Source organism: Symphalangus syndactylus, chromosome 10 (genome assembly GCF_028878055.3).
Source record: "Symphalangus syndactylus isolate Jambi chromosome 10, NHGRI_mSymSyn1-v2.1_pri, whole genome shotgun sequence".
Classification (NCBI taxonomy): domain Eukaryota; kingdom Metazoa; phylum Chordata; class Mammalia; order Primates; family Hylobatidae; genus Symphalangus; species Symphalangus syndactylus.
This window is the reverse complement of record NC_072432.2, coordinates 107,220,001-107,238,362: the sequence shown is the minus strand read 5'-3', so window position 1 is coordinate 107,238,362 and position 18,362 is coordinate 107,220,001. Positions and strand designations below refer to the sequence as shown.

Here is an 18,362-nt window from a genome sequence, read left to right as displayed (position 1 = left end):
TGTTTGCTGTCATTTTCTTCCTGCCTAAAAAGTGAGACTACACTCTTACCTCTCTCCCTCTCCTGAACCAAAGGGGATCCTCTCATTGAGAGAGTTTTGTACAATGCAAAACTTTATTCAAATATATGTATCTCCAAAAGATAACTCTTTTAAGAAACATAGCAACAACACTATCACATCTCAATCATCCATAATTCCTGTATATAAAATATCCAATCAGTATTCTCATGTCTCTCACTATTTGAATTTGTTTGTTCAAATTCGAATAAAGCCCAGTTGCTTCAATTGATATGTCTCCTCAATCTCTTTTAATGTATAGAGTCTACTACCATGTTTCTTTTTCCCTTGTAATTCATTTATTAATGAAACCAGGTCATTTTTCTTGTAAACTTTCTTCAGTCTAGGATTTACTGATTGCATCCTCGTGTGTTTTAAAAACAAACTTTTAAAAAAGTTTTACATTTGCAGGCCAGGTGCAGTGGCTCACGCCTGTAATCCTAATATTTTAGGAAGTGCAGGTGGCAAGATAGCTCGAGGTCAGGAGTTGGAGACCAGCTTGGGCAATATACTGAGATCTCCTCTATATATTTTTTAAAGTTTTTTACATTTACAGGAAAAGCGTGGAGATAGTACCTAGAGTTCCCATCACTACACCTAACATACTCTATAATTAACATCTTACATTATTATGGAACATTTCTTGCAATAATGAACCAATTTTGATACATTATCATTAGACAAAGTCTATGCCTTATTCAGATTTATCTAATCCATTGAGTCATGTCATGTGTCCTTAGGCTAGTCTTTGTTGTGAGAGTTTCTCAGACTTTCATTGTATTTCATGATTGCTATCGACTGAATATTTTTATTCCCCCTAAATTCATATGTCGAAATCCTAACTCCCAATTTACTGGCATTTGGAAGTAGGGGCTTTGGGAGGTGATTAGGTCAAGAGGGCAGGGGCCTCACAAATTAGATTAGTGACTTTATAAAACAGGTGTGTACATATCTACAAATATTTCCCTATATAAACATATGTAGCTATATTAAGTTAAACATGAGTTAATACTGATGTCTCCAACTCAAATCCACTATTACATGGATCATTCTAGTCTCTTCCTGATATTTTAAAAAGGGGCACCTTTATATTTCTTATAATTGATATTTAGGTTGAGATTCAACTTCAATTTTGTGCAAGAAAAATTAATAGGAGGTGATGTATTCTTCTGCCATGAAGTGCACAGTAACTGGCTGCCTTGTCATGATTTTAGCAACCATTGATGATCATTCCCTAGGATCCATTAATTCTTTAAAGTTTAAAAAAATTGTAAAATTTTGATTGGCTCCTTCTTCTTTGATTAGCTAGAATACTTATAAAATTTCCTCTCGTCAACTATTTAGTAGCCCTGAGGAAAAGCCCATATAAAAAAGGCAGGATGGGCTGGCCGCTGTGGCTCACACCTGTAATCCCAGCACTTTGGGAGGCCAAGGTGGACAGATCACATGAGGTCAGGAGTTCAAAACCAACCTGGCCAACATGGCAAAACCCTGTCTCTACTCAAAAAAATTAGCTGGGCGTGGTGGTGGGCACCTGTAAGCCCAGCTACTCAGGGAGGCTGAGGCATGAGAATCACTTCAACCTGGGAGGCAGAGGTTGCAGTGAGCCGAGATTGCGCCACTGCACTCCAGCCTGGGTGACAGAGCAAGACTCCATCTCAAATAAATAAATAAATAAATAAATTTAAATGCTTAATTCTTTTCCTCATTATTTTAAAAATGAATTGGTTCCTTATCATCCCCCCAGACTTACCACAGAGCTATTTTTGATTCTGCGTACCATTATGAACTTGAAGCAGCTTTTTAGGTACACTGCTCAGCCCTCTACCTCCAGCCTTCAGTCCTGGGCATTCTACCTCAGGATAGTGAATGGGGGATGGTTGGCAAGGGTGGGGAGGTAGGGCAGAGGCAGAGAGAGATTTGAAAGGGATGGCAAGGTTGGGGGTTCTTATGGGCTTCCATTTTCTTCATCCAGAAAAAGCTCTGGTCTCCAAAGCATTAATTCCTGTATAGCTGTTGCCTTGATTTTTCTGGATTTTCATGTTGCCTTGTAAATAGTTGAGTCCATCTTTAAAAGTCTCTTCAAGCAACCAGGAAAGAAAGAATAGCCTGAAGATCTGGAAAGCGCATGTTTAACCCTAAATCCTTAAAAGTAGCTAATCCATTGATCTACTTTTCGTACCAGTACCATGCTGTTTTGGTTACTGTAGCCTTGTAGTATAGTTTGAAGTCAGGTAGCGTGATGCCTCCAGCTTTGTTCTTTTGGCTTAGGACTGACTTGGTGATGCGGGCTCTTTTTTGGTTCCATATGAACTTTAAAGTAGTTTTTTCTAATTCTGTGAAGAAAGTCATTGGTAGCTTGATGGGGATGGCATTGAATCTATAAATTACCTTGGGCAGTATGGCCATTTTCAAGATATTGATTCTTCCTACCTATGAGCATGGAATGTTCTTCCATTTGTTTGTATCCTCTTTTATTTCATTGAGCAGTGGTTTGTAGTTCCCTTTGAAGAGGCCCTTCACGTCCCTTGTATGTTGGATTCCTAGGTATTTTATTCTCTTTGAAGCAACTGTGAATGGGAGTTCACCCATGATTTGGCTCTCTGTTTGTCTGTTATTGGTGTATAAGAATGCTTGTGATTTTTGTACATTGATTTTGTATCCTGAGACTTTGCTGCAGTTGCTTATCAGCTTAAGGAGATTTTGGGCTGAGACAATGGGGTTTTCTAGATATACAATCATGTCATCTGCAAACAGGGACAATTTGACTTCCTCTTTTCCTAACTGAATACCCTTTATTTCCTTCTCCCGCCTAATTGCCCTGGCCAGAACTTCCAACACTATGTTGAATAGGAGTGGGGAGAGAGGGCATCCCTGTCTTCTGCCAGTTTTCAAAGGGAATGCTTCCAGTTTTTGCCCATTCAGTATGATATTGGCTGTGGGTTTGTCATAGATAACTCTTATTATTTTGAGATGCGTCCCACCAATACCTAATTTATTGAGGGTTTTTAGCATGAAGGGTTGTTGAATTTTGTCAAAGGCCTTTTCTGCATCTATTGAGATAATCATGTGGTTTTTGTCTTTGGTTCTGTTTTGCAACCTACTCATCTGACAAAGGGCTAATATCCAGAATCTACAATGAACTCAAACAAATTTACAAGAAAAAAACAAACAACCCCATTAAAAAGTGGGCGAAGGATATGAACAGACACTTCTCAAAAGAAGACATTTATGCAGCCAAAAAATGCATGAAAAAATGCTCATCATCACTGGCCATCAGAGAAATGCAAATGAAAACCACAATGAGATACCATCTCACACCAGTTAGAATGGCGATCGTTCAAAAGTCAGGAAGCAACAGGTGCTGGAGAGGATGTGGAGAAATAGGAACACTTTTACACTGTTGGTGGGACTGTAAACTAGTTCAACCATTGTGGAAGTCAGTGTGGCGATTCCTCAGGGATCTAGAACTAGAAATACCATTTGACCCAGCCATCCCATTACTGGGTATATACCCAAAGGAGTATAAATCATGCTATTATAAAGACACATGCACACGTATGTTTATTGCGGCACTATTCACAATAGCAAAGACTTGCAACCAACCCAAATGTCCAACAACAATAGACTGGATTAAGAAAATGTGGCACATATACACCATGGAATACTATGCAGCCATAAAAAATGATGAGTTCATGTCCTTTGTAGGGACGTGGATGAAACTGGAAATCATCATTCTCAGCAAACTACTGCAAGGACAAAAAACCAAACACTGCATGTTCTCCTTCATAGGTGGGAATTGAACAATGAGAACTCATGGACACAGGAAGGGGAACATCACACTCCGGGGACTGTTGTGGGGTGGGGGGAGGGGGGAGGGAGAGCATTAGGAGATATACCTAATGCTAAATGATGAGTTAATGGGTGCAGCACACCAATATGGCACATGGATACATATGTAACAAACCGGCACGTTGTGCACATGTACCCTAAAACGTAAAGTATAATAAAAAAAAAATTAAAATATGCATATCCTTTAAAAAAAAGTAGCTAATCTAGGAGAGAAGGTCACCTTTGAAATACTGGGGAGAGGGGTAGATCACCTCTTCTCCACCTTGGCTATTAGTTACCTGAAACATCTTTGAAAAACCACATATGTCCCTGTATTACCTCCGCAGATTCTGATTCAGTTGCTCTGGTTAGAACCCTGAAATGGCAGTTGCTATCAGCTTTTACAGCAAGGTGAGTGTAACATTAAGCCAGGGCCATTTCCAAGTCCCCAGAATGATAGCAGGCCAACATGGATTGTGTCACACCTACAGCTTTACCACCTTGATCTGCCCATCTGATGTTAGTATTTGGCATCTCAAACCTGCAACTCAGAAGACTAAGCTAGGAAAAATGATGCCTGTTTTCATCCCTGCTTGAAACACTGGGGCCTTGATGAGTGTGGCTCAGTTCCAACTCCTGGGTCTTTAACATAACACATAGCAGTGTGCCCCAACCCTCGACTCCAAGAATGGATACATTTACTTTCTGCCTTGCACTGTTCTAAGTGCTTTACATATCTCAACATCCCTAATAGGTTGGTATCATCTCCACTTAACAGATGAGCTACTGGGATCTAAGAGAGTTAAGTGGCTTGTTAAAGTCACAAGCCTGTTTCTGGGTGGGTCCGGACTCTTTCCCACCACATGCTGTCACTTACAGGCTTTGACTTTATGCCCAGCCCCTCTCAAGCAGCTGCCTCCTGCTTTCTATTGCATAATCAGTATTGACACCTGGTGTAGGGGCGCTCTGCAGGGTAGGGAAGGCCTGGCCTGGAGTGAGGGATCCTGCGTCTCAGCATCAGGCCCTGAGTAGGCTCTCGCCCTTGTGGTAGGGTAACCCACCCTCCTTCATAGCTCAGAGGTCTGAGGGTGTTTGAGGGAAAGACTAGAAAGCCTAGGAGGCTTCTTCTACCTCTCACCCCTCCTCACTCCCACTCCTGCCACAGGATTTCACTCACAGCTCCTTCCACCCCACACTTACCCTGAAAATCTCACTGCCCTGTGACTTCTCCATGTGCCACTTCCTGTGCGTCAGACCCCCACGATCAGCTGCCCACTGCCTATGGCCACCCCAATTCCTGACTAGAACTACACTTATCACTGCTCACCCTTCTCCTACTCTCCCCCTCTCAGAAAATGACACCACATCCAGGAAACTCGGAACCACCACTAGCCCAGGGCTCCCTCTTCCCCATTCACTCAGTTACCAAGTCCCCTCAGTTTCACCACTCAAGATAGTTGTTAGACCATGGCGCCTCTCCATCCCCATTTCCTTAGGATAGGCCTTGGTGTCTGAGGCCAACCCTGCCTCATTTCCTCCTAACCCCCACCCAGGCCTTGTGCTTTGTGTACCACCACACCTAACCAAACGTAGTTATTACTTCTTTGGATCCCAGCACTCAAGCCCCAGCTCTTCCTTACCTGCTGGGACACTCCAGCTGACTCCAGATTGTGACGTAGGCGTATGTACCAGCCTTGCTCCAGGTTGAGGGCGCTGCCACACCTTCAGCCCCGCCCCGCCGCAAGTCTCATTTCCTCCTAACCCCAACCCAGGGCCTTGTGCTTTGTGTACCACTGAACCCAACCAAAGCTAGTTCCCTGACTTGTTCTTTTGGTTCCCAGGAGCCTTTAGGTACCCGCCTTGCTCCAGGTTTAGGGCGAGGCCACACCTCCAGCCCCGCCCCACCGCAGGCCCAACCCAGAGGCTGCTTTCGGTTTCCCTAGGGTTCTTGGGCCCTGGACTTCAACCCGGTCTGCAAGCCCCGCCCTGATTAGCTGCCTCCCGCACCAGTCGCGGCGCCCCGCCCTAAGGCGCCTAGGTTCCTCCCCTTATCCCTGCAGGGATTGGGCCTTGCGACACCGCCCAGGCTCGGATTGGTCCGAGGTGAGACCCGCCCCTCTGCCCACTTGGGCTTTCGGGACAGCAGAGGTGCAGAGTCCGGCCATGGCCGGAGCCCGCAGGCTGGAGCTGGGCGAAGCCCTGGCGCTGGGGTCAGGCTGGCGTCATGCGTGCCACGCTCTCCTCTACGCGCCGGACCCTGGGATGCTCTTCGGCCGCATCCCGCTGCGCTACGCCATACTGGTGAGAAGGGGGCGCGCCCGGCCACTTTCTGCCTGAGCCCCGCACCCTCTGGGGGTCTCCTCTGGGGCGCCCCTGCCAATCCCCGCTTCCCCCTCCCGCAGATGCAGATGCGCTTCGATGGACGCCTGGGCTTCCCCGGCGGATTCGTGGACACGCAGGACAGAAGCCTAGAGGACGGGCTGAACCGCGAGCTGCGCGAGGAGCTGGGCGAAGCGGCTGCCGCTTTCCGCGTGGAGCGCACTGACTACCGCAGCTCCCACGTCGGGTCAGGGCCACGCGTTGTTGCCCACTTCTATGCCAAGCGTCTGACGCTCGAGCAGCTGTTGGCTGTGGAGGCTGGCGCAACACGCGCCAAGGACCACGGGCTGGAGGTGGGACCAGCCTGGCACTCTGTCCCTTTCCCAATTTCCTCTTCTCCCAAAGCTTTCTCTCCCCCAAGAAAGCATCCCAGGAGAAAAGTCTTTGCCCCTCTGACCTTGCCCTCTCCCCAGTTTTCTTGGTGGAGTTGGGATTGTGGTCATCTATACTTTGAATTAGTACTGCCAACCTGGGCTTTCTGTAAAGGTCTTTCCCACCCTTTACCAGGAGAGATCCTTTCTAGAACACACTCATCCATGTCTCTCTGCTGTTCCCTACTGACAGTGTGATAGATTATCACATTATCTAGATGTGGCAACCTAGGTTTTATTCTTGGGGTTTGCTTTTCTTGTGTAGGAGATGTGGCCCTGATAGTTCAGGCAGGGCTAGTAGATAGATTGTGTATGAAAGTGGTTCTCAAAATTTGGCAGGTAGCAGAATCATCGGGGCGTCTTATTAAAATAATGATTTCTCTCAGCATTCCTGCATTGGTGGCGGGGCGGGGGGAGAGGAAACCTGAGAATTTGCAGTTTTCAAAAGTTCCCAAATAAGGCTGATGCGAATAATCTGAGGACCACATTTTGACAACCACTGGTGAAAGGGTATGAATACATCTTTGAGGCAGGAGCCACTAGAGGTTTAGAAGCAGATATGGGAAAGATTAATTGATACAGCTGGATAATATGTTTTGGGTCATTTTCCTGCAGAAGGTTGGGCCACTAGGCTTTAGTGAGGTGTGAGCCTTGGGCCTGGTTCTGCTGGAGTATTAAGGGGTGAGGCCTGATCTGCTGGAGAGAGGATGGAGTTAAGAGAATGAGCCACCTGGGGCCCCAGTGTTTCCTGTCTCCTTCCTTTTACAGGTGCTGGGCCTGGTGCGAGTGCCCCTGTATACCCTGCGGGATGGTGTGGGAGGCCTGCCTACCTTCCTGGAGAATTCCTTTATTGGCTCTGCCCGGGATCAGTTACTTGAAGCTCTCCAGGACTTGGGACTGCTGCAGTCTGGCTCTATTTCAGGCCTTAAGATTCCAGCTCATCACTAGAGGCAGCCCTCCATGGACCCATGAAAACTGAGATGAGGACCTTGGTACTAGGGAGGGAGGGAAGGACGTGGGAATGTTTTCTTATTGGACCTGAGAGATGATACATGATACCAGATTAAAAGAAGGAGAAGTGTGTACCATATGTTTTGAGCAGAGGACCCTCCAACTTATGGTATCAGGGGCAAAAAGTCACAGCTCATCCCAGGCACCCTGGCAGGTTCTCAGAGCCTGCCTCCTCCCTGTTTATATTCGTACAGCCTGGTAACCCCCAGGCATGCAAATATACAATCTGTAACAACACACAGCCTGACACCTTCCCCTGGTCATGTCCAGTTTAACCTTGAAGTGGCATTTGTCACCATACCCTGGTCCCTGATTGCAAGGAGCTTCTGAAGCAAGGGTGAGTCCTTCCCACACTCCTCCATGGCTGCCCTCCAGGGTCTAGCCTAGCCTATTTGTTAGGGAGGATAGAGAAGCACAGCACCCCCTGTGCTTCCTGAAAATAGACTTGCTCTTGTCTTGAGTGGTGACCAAAGCAGTTGGCTCTTAAAAGGTGGGAGAGCAGCCCAACCAATCCCTAATCCTTTTCTTCTGAAACTGAGCAGGAGGGGTAAGGAAGTGGCTAGGTCTCCTTGGACTGAGCATGGACATGAGACCTGTGAGGACTGGTGTCTCTCCTCTAGAACTTTCATCTTTGGGATACCTGAGACTCTGAGACTATCAGAAGGGAATTGACCCACCCCAGTCTAGCACCACCCTGCCTTCACTTCATCTACATAAAGGTGGTATGAAAACATAGACTGGAGGAGGTAATCCATGGAGAGAGAAAAAGAAGAGGGCTCAGGACAAGGCCCTGAGGAAGCCCAACCCTAAAAGTTTGGGCAGAGGGAACCAGGCATGTTAAAGAAGACAGAAAGTGGACTATGCGGAGTGCTTATGAGGGTTTCACTAAAACAGAGGCAGAACTGTCCATTGAATTCAGTAACATGAAGTGTTTGTTGACTATGATGGCAGCAGTTTCAGGAAGGGTGGTGTGGAAGGCAGGCTGTAGTGGTTGAGTGAATGGAAAGTTGGGGAGTAGAACATGTGAGAAGTTGGCCCTAAAGGAGCTCAGGTTAATAACAGAGAGCTATGGAGTCAAGGCATGTTTAAGATGGGAGGTAGAGCATGCCAATGTTGATGGCAACAGTCAAGATGGTGTGATGAGAGAGATGGGAGGAGCACAAAGAGAAGGATCCCTGAAGGAGCAGAGCCCATGAGAAAGGAGGAGGGATGGGACCTATGTAGGAAGAGACACAGCCCTGCAGCCTCATAGGGCTCAATAAAACAGAAAGGGGCAAGTATAGGAGATTAGGATGACTAAATTAATGGGGAAATGATGAAGGAGTTTGAATCTCTTCTTTGTGAAATGAAGTGAGACTATCAGCTAGATGTGGGTGGAGCATGTTCTCAGAAGGTATGAAGTAGATGTTTTCCTAGGTGTTGGAAAACAGGTTGATTAAGGAAACAGCAGAAGGGCAGGGCAAGGCTGAGCTCTGAGATGGTCAGTTTAGAGTAGGATGCTGGGCACTCAGATGTGTGTGTGTTGAGTGGGGCTCTGCACACACCTGTCTTCCCCTCATCAGGATTCAGGAGCTGGGATGGGGACACTTACTGCAGTGTTGGGGTTTTGCCAGGGAAGTAAAAGGAGTTGAGAGACAGATGGGTCAGTTCAGAAGACATACACAGGAGAAATTGTAGTGATGAAATGTGCAGTCTAAGGTTTAATCTGACCAAGAAACTAGAATTGAAAACAAGAAGTGACTAGGGAGGGATTAGGAAATTAGAGGTCTTGACAAGACAGAAACTCCAGCATGGTGAGGGGTTGGGCAGGGAGGTATATTTGAGCCAGACAGGAGTGCTTTGGAAATTGAGAGGTGGAGCAATCTCAGGTAAAGGCAAAATAGAGGGTATGACCTGGGGTTGCTGGCCAGAGCAAGGGAGGAGCCTTAAGTGAAATCTAGGGTTGGCGAGGCTGGAGGGCAGCGTGAGCCTCCACGTGAGTGCTAAAGCAAGAAACCAACAGATGTTGAGGAGGATGGTGTGACCTAGGAGTCAGCATCCTTGGTGAACAAGAGGAGTGGCCACAAGGCCAGTGGCACCTGCCAGAGGAGAAAGCAGGCATGACAGGATAGCATCTCCCAGATGAGAGCCTTTTGAGGAAGGGAGGGTGGGCAGTGGTCTGGAAGCTCAATGCAGAGCAATGTGGTTCCCACTGGCAGCCCTTGGTCTTAGAAGAATGGGAATACCCAGTGGGGGAGCAGCTGTATAATGAGGTAGACTCCTAGAGGTTAATTATCCTCTCCTAATCTCACCCTGACCCTTTTGTCAAACATTATCTAGATTAAACCTCAGTATAGGCAGGCTGCAGGAAATGGACATTCCAGTGGCCCCCCGGGGTCCCAGCCTGTAGCAGCTTCATCTGTGCTTTGTGCACTTGGCTCTCAGTCATCTCTGCAAGGGACCCTGACGCCTGGGAGATCAGAGTCACTGACCCTTTATGGCACTGCTAACAGATCCCTTCCCTCAGGTAATTCTGGATCCAGAACTCATTATGGGATGTAATCCAGGTCAACATTAATATCACTTGGAAGGTTCCGCACTGTCTCACTCTGCTTGAATATCCCACTGATCAGTCTCTCAGTGCCTGCCTACTGGGCAGCTCATCTGTCCACTTATTTGTATTAAATTTGCTTTTTATTTAGGTCTCTGGAGATGGTTCTGTGGGGAAGAGTCCATGACTTTCCTGTATGATCCCTTGAACATACTCTCCAAGTCAGTAGATTACTTCTCAGACAGCCTTCATAAAAGTGTTTCACTGTACTGGGGTTTGTGTTCATCTCACATAGACAGTCTCTGGGTAGGCAGATGGGGGGTGATACAAGCTCACACTCTGTGTCTCCTCCTGTTAGCCATTCCCACCCTGCTGATGTTTAAGGAAAGCCAGGGATGATGACCCACTTAAGCTTTCCTTGGCCTTGTTAAGTCCAATCATCTGGGGCAGGAAGAAGAGAAATGCTCATTGCAATCTTTGACCCCCACTAACTGCTGTGGTGACTTTTACCCAAGCCCTTGACCTCCTTTTCCTTATCTGAAATGTTGCTGTGATTCCTGTGGTGAGATTAGATGAGGCAGCACTTGGGATAAGCTTGCAGAGATGCATTGAGCGGTATGAAAGGACAGGATGCCATGTACTTTCCTGCTTCACAGCACATTTTGTTTCTTGCAAGGTGAGTGGCCCAGCCGCCTCTCCACAAACATGTGTTTCTGCCTTTCTCAGCATAATCAGCAAGATGTTCCCACTTCTCGGCATTGCACTTTTCTGCTGGTGCAGAATAAAAACACTTTGAGCCCCACCCTGTCCTGAGACAAAGTCCTCTGTGGTCACCTGGCATATGGCAAAGCTGCTGCTTTGGGCTGGAACATATGAGGCAACAGTGACTTCCTCCTTTCCTAGTTACCGGAACCCTTAGAGCCGGGAGCCGGCCAGTGAAACAGACAAGGGGAGGGGAAGAGAAGAGGGAAGGCATGTTTCCTATATGAGTTTCAGTTTATTGCACAGAAATGTTTTTGAAACCTTTATCTCTAATAGAATCATGAATGGGTGTCAGAGAGTCAAAACTAGAGGAAAAAGTTTAGTCTGTAAACAAATCATTGGATGGCATCAGAATTTGAGCCAAAGTAAAAGATGCTGGACTTGGCCCTTATCAGAGAAGTACAGAAGAGCCAGGTAGGGGGTTTTATTTATAACATGTTCAATTCTGAGGAAGAGGAGTATGGGCAGGGCAGAGGAAAAAGGAAAAATGGGAAACCCCCATGGACTTAAGGCCCCCACAAAGAAAAACCATGTGCCTTCTCCCCACTTCCCTTCTGGCTTGGGCAAATGAGGCAGTTCATGCTCCCTTTAGGGGTAGAGGCAGTCTACAGGGGCCAGCTGGGCAGAGATGAAATCTTGCAAAGGAACCTTTCTTACACTCGAAAAGCAAGAATAGCAAAGGGACTTTGGGAAGGACATAAAACAAGAAAAGGAAGCTCCTCACTAGCAGCTCCCAGATGGAGGGAGTTTGTGTGTCTAGCATTTTCACCAAAGTGCTGCTCATCCTGATGCACAGATGCAAATTGGAGCTGCTGCCTGTGCCCTCACCATGGACATGTACCCACCACAGGCATTCCCAGGTGATGCAGGGGCAGAGGATTCCCTCTTTCCACTCACGATAACAACCCCTGGATGGGGTTTTCAACAAGTACAGAAAGCTGGACTCAGCCAAGACCCTCACCCACAGTCCCAGTCCTCCCACCTTCTTCAGGTCTCTAGAAGACAGAACTGATGGGTTTACAACATTCTGTTATCCAGCACTAGTCCTAGGTTGTGGATGTAGGGAAAGGCCAGGTAAACAAGAAAGGGAGAACAGGTGAATGACCCCAATTGTTTGAAACCAAAAGAGCAGAACTGCCCCTAATTAATTTAACAGCAAGTAACATAGGTCTGTTCCAGAAATACTACAAAATAGAAGAGGATGTGAGCACCAGATGCACGTGATAAAGACCATGCTCTGGAAGATTCATTCCAAGGAGTAGAAGTGGTATTTACTCAGTGCATTTAAAGAGAGCAAGGACTCTGAAATGAGGTGAGAGAAAAGATAAGACATGCAGGGAACAGCTGGCAACACCAAGAAAGAATTTAAGGAGAGGGATCTCTCTGCTAGAGAACTTAACATTACCCTAGAAACAGCAAGAGCATCATCATCTCCAGGAAAATGTACTTCTGATGTGGAGACCAGGCTTAAGAAAATCCCCTAGAACCCAGAGAAAAAGTGCAAAACAAGGAAAATGGCCAAAGAGAATATAATAGATATAGAGATCAGACGATGAGAATCCAGAGTCTTGTTAAGTGATAGAAGGAAAATACTAACAGAACACATGTAACAGGAACAACATTTTAGAGGAAACAAGAAGAAAACTTCCCTAAACTCAAGATACTACACCAGAAGTGGGCAGTACTCACTATGTTCAGGGGAACAAAAAGATAAAAACTAAAAAGCATCAGAATGTTTTTTGTGTGAAGGAAATTTGTAAGGTAGGAGTATTAGGTCACTTACTACAGCACAAATTGCATGTCTATCTAAATTGACATTTAGGTGCAAAAGCATGGATATTACTCATGTAGTTTTACTGGAAAACCATACAGATGTTTTTCAGGAATGTACAGAATGAATCAAAGTAAATAACTGATTGACAAGAAAACTGTAGGAAATTTGCGAGCTGGCTGTGAGGCAGTGGCTTCTATTATGTACAATTATAGTGCTAAGTACTGTGTTAATGATGGCTATCAAACAATATGTTAACATCTGAAAGGAAATATGTATATTGTGAGCATAATAAATAATTATTTTATAAAGAATAACAATAAATCATTTGATTTTATGCTAGTTCCCAGGTTCTCATTTATTTTAGTAAAAGTGAGTAGCGAGGAGGGAGAAAGAAGCATAAAAATGTGATTCTGCTCAGGAAATTAGCAGGATTTGGTTTCTGAAAATGGTAAGACTTGTGAAATTTTACTATTTCAAAGTACATACCAAAACAATACGATTCTGGCTGAATATGAAAAGATGAGAAAGAATGCCAGGGAATTACAGGAAAAAAGTAAGAGATCATCATATTAATATCAAAGGCACTAGAATTCTTTAATTGATCAAGAGATTATCCACAGTAATCACATAATCAACAATTTCAGATTATATACAGCAAAGTCTATTAGAAATTAATAAAATAGTATTAATTAAGAGAGTGCTAACATACTTTCATCAATGTTGACAGTTAAAATGTCAGGTGTAAGTATGCCTATGTAGTATCAAAAAAGAATAAAAAGGAAGATGCTGATGACAATTAACATTTTAGGGATGCCTACTGTGTGGCAGACACTATTCTAAGCTCTTTTCATGTATTAACATATTGAGTCCTTAGAACAATCTTATGATGCAGGGATAGTATTGTCTTCATACTTGAAATAGACTCAGCACAAAAGTCAAAAATATAATGAATGTACTTTGCTTAAATATTGAGCTCTGTAACTTCAAGCAGTGAATATAATTTTAAAGGGTCAGGAAACATTTAGCAAATTAGTCATTTATTGGACCTTATAAAACCTCAGTAGACCGAGCACAGTGGCTCATGCCACCGAGGCATGTGGATCACCTGAGGTCAGTAGTTCGAGACTAGCCTGGCCACCATGGTGAAACCCCGTCTTTACTAAAAATACAAAAAAAAAAAAAAAACTAGCTGGGTATAGTGGTGCATACCTGTAATCTCAGCTACTCAGGAGGCTGAGGCAGGAGAACTACTTAAACCTGGGAGGCGAAGGTTACAGTGATCCGATATCATGCTACTGCACCCCAGCCTGGGTGACAGGGAGAGGCTCTATCTCAAAACAAACAAACAACAACAACAACAAAACCTCAGGGGAACATCACACACCGGGGCCTGATGGGGGTTGGGGGGCTAGGGGAGGGATAGCATTAGAACTACCTAATGTAGATGACAGGTTGATGGGTGCAGCAAACCACCATGGCACTTGTATACCTATGTAACACAGCATATATATATATATATATCACTTCAGTAAATCCTCTGGTCTTCTGTCACCCTCTAAGAAATAATAAAGCACATACCAAGTTCTGGACCACATGTAGTAAAACTAGAAATAAATTACAGGGACAGACACTCTGAAATATTCCTGTTATGCCTTTCTATATATTGTTCGAATCTTGCACAACATGTATGTATTCTATGGTCATAAAATGACTAAAAATAATAAAAAGGAACTATTTTTTTCTTGTGAGTGTGTAGAAACCAGCCCTAATACATCTAAAAAAAAACAAAAAAAAAGGGCTCATGGGAAAGTGGGGACCTATCCCATTATTGGGATATGTTTATTATATGGGAATTGCTTATGCATTTTGAGGTAATATGTGGAGTTGAAGGAAGATCTCTTCCCCAGCCCCAAGTGATCAAAATCAGATTAGAGGCTGATTGACTGACTCTGGGCCGTGTGCTCACATGGATCCCCTGTGCTGACTGGAATATGCAGTGTGACTGGGCCCTCTGCTCTCTCTGTGGCCAGCAGGGTGGACAGTTGTGATTGCCAGTCTCACCAGATCAAGATCTGGGGGAGAAGAAGATCTGTATGGGAGGAGGCAGTATATAGCACAAACACCTGATGTCCACCACACAGCGGGGAGAACAAAGCCAGGTGAACTCACACAAAGGTGCAGGGCCAGAGACCATGTTATGTTAGAAGCATGCCCTGTGGCATCCAACCTGGAATTATGAGGATAATAAAAAGGAAACGAGGCTAGAAATTAATATTGCCAGAAGCTAGTCTGTGGAAAATTCTTCCTAATCTTACAGCTCATATACAAAAACAAAAACAATAATAATAAAATTTAAAAAAAAACACAAAAAGAGTTTTTTTAACATTTGACAAAAATTTTAAAACTTTACATTATGTTACCAATAACACGTTGTGAAACCAAAAAAAAAAACTGTTTAAACTATCAGTAATTAAAAACGCAGTTTGATTACCGTCCTAGAGGAAAACTGAATAAACTTCCAATTCACCATATGTAGAATGATAGCATAAAATTATCATATGAAGGCTAATCAAATAGTATGCAACTAAAAAAGGTAGAAAAATACTATAAGAGCATATTAGGTAATTAATTATGTTATTTTTCTGGATTTTTTCATGATTGTAGGATTTTTTAGTTTTTTCAAGTTGTAATTTGTGAATTTATATTCTAAATCACTTTCATATCTAATTTTGATTTCTTTTTTCTTAAAAAGTGTTCCCAGAGTTGTAAAAGATTCAAACCCCACACAACACGTAGCTCTGCCCATGCATTGAGGCCTGGCAGCCCTGGCCACTTGGATGGAGTGAAGTGGGGCAGGAAGTAGCTTTTCACTATCTTACCTTCCCTGAAGACCCTGATGCTGGAGCTGAGACCCAAACGAGAAAGCTGGGGTATAACGAATAGGGAAATAACTATCATCTGTTTGAGTTTTTTTTCAGTTTGTAGAACTAACTGAAGTTATTCCTTATTTATCCAAGAGACGGTAAGTTATGTAAATGTTCTATACCAGGACTTAGGGGGTGATGAAGAGGATAAGAGGTGAGGGAGAGAGAGTAATCGAACCCCAGTGAGTGTAAGTGGCTGAGAAATGCTGGCCTCTGAAGCTGAAGCCTTTCCTTGGTGTTGGTGTACTTGGTAGTCACATGGAGGATTTAATGTCCCTAAGGCAGTTGTCTTCCACGGGAGCGACACTCCTCCTTAAAGGGAGTCTTCCTGTTACCAATGTCATATAACAAACCATCTCCACATTTAGTGGGTTAGAATAACAGCAATTCATGGTTGCAGTCAGATGGAGGTGGGAGCTCGAGTAGCTGGGAGCTTGAGTAGTCTCTCAACTGAGAGCAGTAGTCTCTCTCCAGATCATCTCAGGCCTCTCCATGTTGTCTGTTTGGGCTTCCTCACAGCATGGCCACCTTATGGCAGTGAGACTGCTTACATGGCAGGTCTGGGCTCCAGCATGAGTGTTCCATCAAGCAAGGTGGAAGTTGCATGGCCTTTTCTGACTCAGCCTTGTAAGTCACACAACTTTACTTTTCCCATATTCCATTGGTAACAAACTAGATACAAACTCACAAATTCAAGGAGTGGGAGGACTGGGCTCCAAATCTTGATAAAGGAGCAGCACAGTTCTGGAAGATGGTGTGGGACAGGAGATATTCTATGGCAATCTTTGGAAAATACAATCTGCTACGGTGTCCACAAATCCTTATTGTATTTTTTATTATTATTTATTTTGAGACAGAGTCTCACTTTGTCACCAGGCTGGAGTGCAGTGGTGCGATCTCAGCTCACTGCAACCTCCACCTCCTGGGCCCAAATGATTCTCCTGCCTCAGCCTCCCAGGTAGCTGGGATTAAAGGCACCCACCACCATGCTCGGCTAATTTTTGTATTTTTAGTAGAGATGGGTTTCACCATGTTGGCCAGGATGGTCTCGATCTCTTGACCATGTGATCCACCCACCTTGGCCTCCCAAAGTGCTGGGATTACAGGCGTGCCCCACCCCGCCAGGCCCAAATCCTTGTTGTAAAAAGGAGGCACTGGATCTGAGACCCTGTCACAGCCCTGAATACATTTAGGATGGAGCCAAGCACTAACTGACAGGATTAAAATCAGAGTGCTTGGCAGCAGGTCTTGCTCCGGTGCTTGACTTGCAGCTGTCATCCTGCTCCCACCTCACATGGGCCTGACAGACATGAGGCTGCCAAATCACATTAGAAACCTCTGCAGATGGACACAGGTTGGTGCCATGTAAAAAGTCAGAGGGAAAGTTCTGGATTCTGGACTTTCTTTCTTCTAAGTTTTAAAGCCGTAATAATGTTCGAAGAAACCTCAGGTCTCGCTTACCATTGTTTCAGTTATTCTAAGACACACATCTTTAAAATCTCTGAAATAGGAATGAGTTTTACAATTGATGCCAGGTTTTGTTCTTGACATAGTTGATATTTGCTGAATCTGGCTTTAAAAGTTTTAGATGGAATGTCAGCAGCTTGGGAAGAAATCCAAGAGACGAATGTGGGGAACTCTTAAGAAACGTTGCAAATCATGGCTCTTAACGGCACAGAGGATGATGTTTTATAGAAAGATACGAACACCTACGATCCCAATTTGAAGTGGTTCAAAGAGAAGGATGCTGTGTAGAAGCTTTAGAGATATCTAAATCATTTTATTTTGCTTATATTTCCTGTGTATGTACAAAAGTGATCTATAATAAAAGCTCATGTCTAAATTAGTCTGAAAGATCTTTTTTAATGTGAGGAAATTTTAAAAATACCTTTTAATTGGCAAGAAAACATCATGTTATGGCTCCATGGCAGTATTTTTCTTTCTTAATGGTACCTAAAATATTAATGCATGTTGCAATCAATGATGTCTCAGAGTGGGTGAAACACAAGAGATAAGCCTCGTTTTCACCTCAGAGGCAGGTGAAGTCTTAAGTGACTTCTAAGAAAGAGCCCATGGAATGCAGTGATGTCTGAGAGGTGAGGAGTCAGAAATGTCAATGATGTGTAGGCCCATCCCCTATCTGAGAATCCAACACCTTGTACCTAAAGATCTGTTCAAATATTGGCTTCAATACCTCATTTCCCAAACTCAGATCTGTGGTCTGCCAAGGTGCTTCCAATTTTTAAGACAAAGAAGCTTAATGTTTGAAACTGGACACATGGTCTCCATAGGTATCAGGCATCTTGCTCTCAGACATTACTGAGAAAACGTCAATCCTCTTTTTAGTAACATTAATCACATTAAGTGCAACTCACATGCTGTTCATTCCTGGAATGTCCCACTTGTCAAGAGCCCCTGTAATGTCCGACTTGTCCTTCAAAACTCATAATCCCTTTAGGGCAGCTTTTGCCCCCTCTCTTCTGGGCTACCATGGCAACCAGAGTTTGACTCTGCAATAGTACATATGCCATTGTCCAGGATTCTGTGTTTAAATTGCTTTTGGCCCTACTAGAACATGACTTTATTTCCCCAGCATATGGTATGTTTCTTATGAAGTAAACTCAATAAGCACTCAGTAAAATGCTTATTGAACACATGCTTCACGAGAAGTCTTGGCTCTTACAGAAGCTAAAGAAGCCTCCAAATAGAAGTTCATTTTGAAT

At 44.3% G+C, this 18,362-nt stretch overlaps 1 protein-coding gene and 1 long non-coding RNA gene across 6 annotated transcripts in view; one reads left to right on the top strand and one right to left on the bottom strand.

The window, feature by feature from the left end:
• LOC129491317 (uncharacterized) overlaps positions 1 to 18,362 on the bottom strand; it is a 97,572-nt gene that overhangs the window by 40,648 nt on the left and 38,562 nt on the right. For 2 of the 4 annotated variants that reach the window (XR_010113917.1, XR_010113916.1), the window contains exon 1: positions 5,529 to 5,668. The exons of 1 other annotated variant lie outside the window; for it this stretch is intronic. This is a non-coding gene — a long non-coding RNA (uncharacterized lncRNA). Of the gene's footprint in view, positions 1 to 5,528; positions 5,669 to 18,362 lie in introns of those variants that run through there. One more of the 4 variants, XR_010113918.1, reaches the window with a different exon arrangement.
• Positions 6,031 to 13,049, top strand: NUDT16 (nudix hydrolase 16). 2 transcript variants are annotated; one of them, XM_055295461.2, is made up of 3 exons: positions 6,031 to 6,189; positions 6,291 to 6,560; positions 7,407 to 13,049. In XM_055295461.2, exons 1-3 carry the CDS (start codon positions 6,052 to 6,054, stop codon positions 7,584 to 7,586), a joined length of 588 nt encoding a protein of 195 aa, XP_055151436.1. In that variant the 5' UTR covers positions 6,031 to 6,051; the 3' UTR covers positions 7,587 to 13,049. The 2 variants fall into 2 exon arrangements, with proteins under 2 accessions (XP_055151436.1, XP_055151435.1); XM_055295460.2 differs by having other exon boundaries at positions 6,045 to 6,189; positions 6,291 to 13,049.

Excerpts from the sequence above, each read along its gene's own strand:
- NUDT16 (XM_055295460.2), top strand. The coding sequence starts at position 6,052 with ATGGCCGGAGCCCGCAGGCTGGAGCTGGGCGAAGCCCTGGCGCTGGGG. Across the intron at positions 6,190-6,290 it reads CGCTGCGCTACGCCATACTG|ATGCAGATGCGCTTCGATGG; the intron begins GTGAGAAGGGGG and ends CCCCTCCCGCAG.